Source organism: Lithobates pipiens, unplaced genomic scaffold, assembly GCF_037356315.1.
Source record: "Lithobates pipiens isolate NorthernLeopardFrog02 unplaced genomic scaffold, aLitPip1_a1.2 Scaffold_19, whole genome shotgun sequence".
In the NCBI taxonomy this organism is placed as follows: domain Eukaryota; kingdom Metazoa; phylum Chordata; class Amphibia; order Anura; family Ranidae; genus Lithobates; species Lithobates pipiens.
In genome coordinates, this window is record NW_027507764.1 from 207,910,730 (window position 1) to 207,916,729 (window position 6,000).

Genomic DNA, 6,000 nt, shown 5'->3' on the forward strand with positions numbered 1-6,000 from the left:
TTGTGCAGCGTGATTCGCGCATGCGCAGTAGGGAACCGGGAAATGAAGCCGAAAGGCTCCATTTCCTGATTCCCATACCCAAGATGGCGGCGGCAGGACCCGACAGGCGACCTAGAGATCGGCTTCGAGTGCCGACATCACGGGCGCGCTGGACAGGTAAGTGTCACTATTTTAAAAGTCAGCAGCTGCAGTATTTGTAGCTGCTGGCTTTAAAAAAAAAAAAAAAAAAAAAAAAAAAAAAAAAAAAACGCGGAGTCCCGGTGGACTCCCGCTTTAATTCCTGCCGATTCATCTGGGTCCACAGCAATTCTCTTCCACCATTGGGCAGCCACTGATAATTTAAGTCCTGGGCATGCATACAGGAGTTACACTGCCCTCGGCAGCTGATAGGATATTTTTCAATGACATAAAAACATGTAAAATGCGACAATGTTACGCTATACTTTGGTCAAGTCCTACCCACACTGACATTAAACACACAGAAACTTCCAGTACAATGGCTTATACAAGGATAAAGCACCAAGCCCATGTGCTGATAAAGATAAGCCACCCTTACACACACAAAGAAGGGAACTCTCAGCATGGTTTGGACATGTGACTGCATTGGATGAAAGACATCCTTGTAACGCTGAAAAAATAAAAATGGATTTTCATGAAACAGTGCCCATGGTTTTGTTTTAGGAGACACGAATGTGTCATGGTTTACCAAGCCAGCTGTCATAAGACAAATATGAATGTCTTGCACTAAGTTTGTCCGACGCATACTGTCAATACCAAAAGTTATTTTCTGGAGCCAATCACAAAATAATTCTGGCCATACACTATATGAGAAAAAAAAAAAAAGCTGAAATTCGGTCATTTAGGCAGTTTGGTCTTTTTTTTCAGCCAGTTAATGGGCACAAAATCGATAATCATTGGGATGTTTTTGAGCTGAAAAAACGAACGATAAATTGAAAGGTTAATGTATTTCCCGTCCAAACTGTCTACACTAGGTATATGTAAAGAAAAAAAAAAAAAAAAAAAACATTCATTTACGTCCACTGAACAATTTATCTGTCATTACAAGATGGCACTATCGTTTGCGCTCACGGCCGAATGTTCGTTTTTCCAAAATGGGTTTGGCCAATTTTTCGTATAGTGTATGGCCAGCATTAGAATGGAGACTTTGGTAAAAACATGAAGTCAACAGGCACATACAACAGACATTGCCAGTACTGGTGCTGTAAATGACACTTATACGCTGCTTATCAAAATGCTCAGTTTGGCATCTGACTAAATATACCAATATAGGAGCCAAAGTAAAAAAAAAAAAAAAAAAAAAAAAAAAAATTTATATATATATATATATATATATATATATATATATATATATATATATATATATATATATATATATATATATATATATATATATATACATATATACACATACACACATTTTTTTTTTTTTTTCTTCTCGGTGGGCAAGATACAGTAGAGGAGGGTTATAGGGTCTTTTTTGGGCCATAGGAATCCCATGAGGGAAATTTCCCTTCACTATCTCTCCCACAACAAAAACAGGAAGTTTTGGAAAGTGAGGGAATTCCTGGTGGTCACGACAACTAGTGTCCCCATTGGAAGATTTCCCCCTCTATTCCTGATCTGGCAATAACCTCAGCAATCCATAAAAAATATTTTTTATGCAGTTAGACCCCTTTCACACAAGCGCCACGTGGTCTGTTCAGCCAGTGACTGGTAAACAAACCCCCTTCTGAATTGGAGCAGAATGGAGGTGAAGTCACTTTTGGTCTATGAGTAACTGGATGTAAACAGACCTGTGCCCACTTACAATCAGACTACTTCCAATTCATCACGTTTATGTCTATAAAAAAAAAAATAATGCAAAAGGACGCAGATTTTTTTTTTTTTTTTTAACACCCCTTCAGACCTGGACAAACTAAGCGGTAATTTGATGGATGGACTTATGCTGGCCATACACTAGCTGAAAAATCATTTGAAATCTGTATTGTGGACCGTTTATTCGTTTTTCATCCAGTTAATGCACACAAACAGAAAATCGGTTAACTTTTCAGAGTCGAAAAATCGAAAAATTCATTTGCTCCCATCTTCCCTTTTGGCCTCATTTTACCACACTTCCATATTTCCCTTTTAGTGTCATTTTACAAAGGCATGCTCTCACTTCCTGTTGTGTCTACGTGGCAGGAAGTAAAGGGAGATCTCTTAAATGGGAAACAGAAGCAAAAATATAATCTGATGGGATTTTATCCATCCAAGAAGGGGGGAAAAAATAAAAAAAAGGGTTCTATTTGAGAATTAGGAGGCTCGGATCTCACTATGAACTACATGTGAACCACACCGCATTCTGTTCAATTCACATGCAATTCATCACACCAAAGAAATGCATGCAGCAAATTTGGAACCACACTGCAACCAGACCACATGGCCGTTTTGTACCATGCGATCCGGTGCCAGCAAGTTCACTGCATCTTGTGTTTGGGGTGACCTTAAGATTGCAGGCACCCGCTGCAGATTGCAAGGGCAGTGCTATTTGAAGGTGGTGCGGGAAGCGCGCATGGATTGCGCCGTTTCCCGTACAATATTAGTGCCACTGTGAACATAGCCTAAGTCTCTGCTGTGCAACAACAAACAAAATTCCGGCTTTTATTTTAGGCCCCTTTCACACGGGACAGACTCCATCAAACAGATCCACCTACCCAGGGTGGAATCTCTCCACTGATCCCCGCTGAGCAGGCGGATGACAGGTCAGTCTCGCTCCACTATGCAGAAAGGACAGGGACAAAGCCTGCTGTTCTGTATGGGTTGGTCGGATGGAAACAGACCACCTGTCTTTTTCCAACTGCCATCAGATCAGCCTGAGAGATGAGGGATGGACCCCCATACGTATGTTTTTAAATGATCGGATGGGATGCTGGCGGGTCTCAGCGGATACAGGTCTGACGACATCTGCCGCTCTATAGAGAGCAATGGATGGTCTGATTAGATCCATCCTGAAAAACTGACAGGTGGACCCGATTGGTCTGAGAGAGGCCTTACTGTAACGTAAAGCACGTCATGCAAAACACTATAAAGTTGTGTTCACACCAGCCTGTGTGCGGTGTACATTGTATAGGGGCAGTGAGCGGTGATGTAATGCAGCGCTAGAGCACTCTAGTCTGCACTGGGTTTTTTAGCTTTATTGAAACAGCAAATGACAGTTCAATATGACACATCAAATGACAGCTGTGACATGCAGTGCAATGAGTTGTGCTGCATAAAGATAATCCATACACTACTACACAATCTAATGGTAGATCTGAAGGGGGGTGGTGTCAGCAGGACAAGTCTGATCATTGGAGGAGAGCAGGCCAGGCTGAGTTCCCAGCACAGCTAGAGAACTGACCACACTATCTTCTCCTGCTTAGTGTGGTCAGTTTTTTAATAGGAAAGGAGAGTTATGGGCAGGAACATCAGGGATTTCACATAAAAGGAAGCAATACAAAGAGAACAGGATACTCTCTTATACAAGTACATAGTACAGGAGGCACATTTCAGATATATGAAGTGCTGGGGTAAGAAACGCTTTAACCACTTGACTGCACTATAGCAAATTATGGCTACAGTGGGGAAGGCTAGTTCTGGATGCCGTCCTATGACTGTCTCCCGTGATCACACATGCTGCTGGGCGTGGGGAGTGCGCTCTGTAATCTGGAGGGCACTGCCGATCACTGATTGAGCTAAAGAGCCATTTAGCGGCTCTTTACCACCTGATCAGCTGTGTCTAATCACAGCTGATCATGGAAGTAAATAGAAGCCGGTTATCGGCAATCCTTTCCTCATGTGTACTAGGGATAAAGCAGATTGTACAATCAGATTTTACAGTGTATGACCAGCTTAAAGCGGGAGTCCGCCGGGACTTTTTTTTTTTTTTTTAAAGCCAGCAGCTACAAATACTGCAGCTGCTGACTTTTAAAATAGTGACACTTACCTGTCCAGCGCGCCCGCGATGTCGGCACCCGAAGCTGATCTCTAGATCGTCTCTCGGGTCCTGCCGCCGCCATCTTGGGTATGGGAATCAGGAAATGGAGCCTTTCAGCTTCATTTCCCATTTCCCGGTTCCCTACTGCGCATGCGCGAGTTGCGCTGCGCAATAAGGACGGTCCCCGCTGCCTCTGGGATCTGTGTGTTTCCCAGCAGGCAGCGGGGCACTTGCGGAAAGGGGCGTAATGTACGCCCCTTTCCGCAGAGAGCTATCCCGGAAGTGGGTGCAGATACCTGTACTGTACAGGTATCTGCACCCCCCCTCCCCCCTGAAAGGTGCCAATTGTGGCGCCGGAGGGGGGGAGGGTTCCGATGAGTGGAAGGTCCACTTTAGGGTGGACCTCCGCTTTAAAAGAGAAAACAAAAAACACAATGCAGTATCACAGAGCACATTAAAGAACTATTGTTTTGCATTTATCTAGATCAGTGATGGCGAACCTTGGCACCCCAGATGTTTTGGAACTACTATTTCCCATGATGCTCCACTACACTGCAGAGTTCATGAGCATCATGGGAAATGTAGTTCCAAAACATCTGGGGTGCCAAGGTTTGCCATCACTGGTCTAGGAAGTAGATCATCACAGCGGAACATGAATGTTGAATGAAGCCTAATGTACATAGAATGGTGAGCAATGACAGTGAAAGTCTAAAAATCCCATAGAAGGTAAACCCCCCACAACCAATACTGTGCTCTGAGGACAGAGCTGTAGATCAATGTGTAACCTTTGATTATATATATATATTTTCAGTAATACAATTGATTATAGAATAGGAGTGAGCTCTCACTTCTGTGATCAGTAACAGTATTGATTATAGAATAGGAGTGAGCTCTCACTTCTGTGATCAGTAACAGTATTGATTATAGAATAGGAGTGAGCTCTCACTTCTGTGATCAGTAACAGTATTGATTATAGAATAGGAGTGAGCTCTCACTTCTGTGATCAGTAACAGTATTGATTATAGAATAGGAGTGAGCTCTCACTTCTGTGATCAGTAACAGTATTGATTATAGAATAGGAGTGAGCTCTCACTTCTGTGATCAGTAACAGTATTGATTATAGAATAGGAGTGAGCTCTCACTTCTGTGATCAGTAACAGTATTGATTATAGAATAGGAGTGAGCTCTCACTTCTGTGATCAGTAACAGTATTGATTATAGAATAGGAGTGAGCTCTCACTTCTGTGATCAGTAACAGTATTGATTATAGAATAGGAGTGAGCTCTCACTTCTGTGATCAGTAACAGTATTGATTATAGAATAGGAGTGAGCTCTCACCTCTGTGATCAGTAACAGTATTGATTATAGAATAGGAGTGAGCTCTCACCTCTGTGATCAGTAACAGTATTGATTATAGAATAGGAGTGAGCTCTCACCTCTGTGATCAGTAATAGTATTGATTATAGAATAGGAGTGAGCTCTCACCTCTGTGAAGGGATCCATGCTGTCAGCAGTCCGCTCTCCGCAGTGTATGAGGTCGGGGCGGTGTATACAATCTCTAGTAATCCGGGTATTTGCGGTGTCACCCCAGGCTCAGCCTACAACAAGCACGCAAAAACGGTTCAAATTTTGAATTTCGCCCGCTACCGACCACGTGACATGGGTGGAACGTAAGGAAAGGAGGAAAAAGAGGGATGCGATTGGACGGATTGTAAAAGTGGGCACAGCCTCCTCTTGCGACATGGCGGTCATGTGACCTGCTTAGGCGGAGGGAGGGGGGAGTGCTGTGTGAGTATAAAACAGGAAGCAGACGTGCTCAGCTCAGCGCTCCAGGGATATGTTATATGGGCTTTGTTTTGTTAAAGAAACACCCGGGACAGAGTGCTGGGAGAGGCTGCTGGCAGCTTCACTGCAAAACGTGTGCTGGCTGGGCAGCTGCTGAAATGCTAATTGCCTGGCTGCCTCTGGCCTCCTTATAGCCTGGAACAAGCAGGAGGCAGAGGAGGGTCCAGTGTCTGAAATGA

The 6,000-nt window shown here is 43.5% G+C and overlaps 1 protein-coding gene across 2 annotated transcripts in view; it reads right to left on the bottom strand.

Annotated features, from left to right (window-relative positions):
- ANLN (anillin, actin binding protein) overlaps window positions 1–5,616 on the bottom strand; it is an 80,823-nt gene extending 75,207 nt beyond the window's left edge. For both annotated transcript variants that reach the window (XM_077491662.1, XM_077491661.1), the window contains exon 1: window positions 5,462–5,616. In XM_077491662.1, the coding sequence (XP_077347788.1) occupies window positions 5,462–5,479 (18 nt within the window). In that variant the 5' untranslated portion in view covers window positions 5,480–5,616. The remainder of the gene's footprint in view (window positions 1–5,461) is intronic.
- Between the last annotated feature and the right edge of the window lie 384 nt (window positions 5,617–6,000).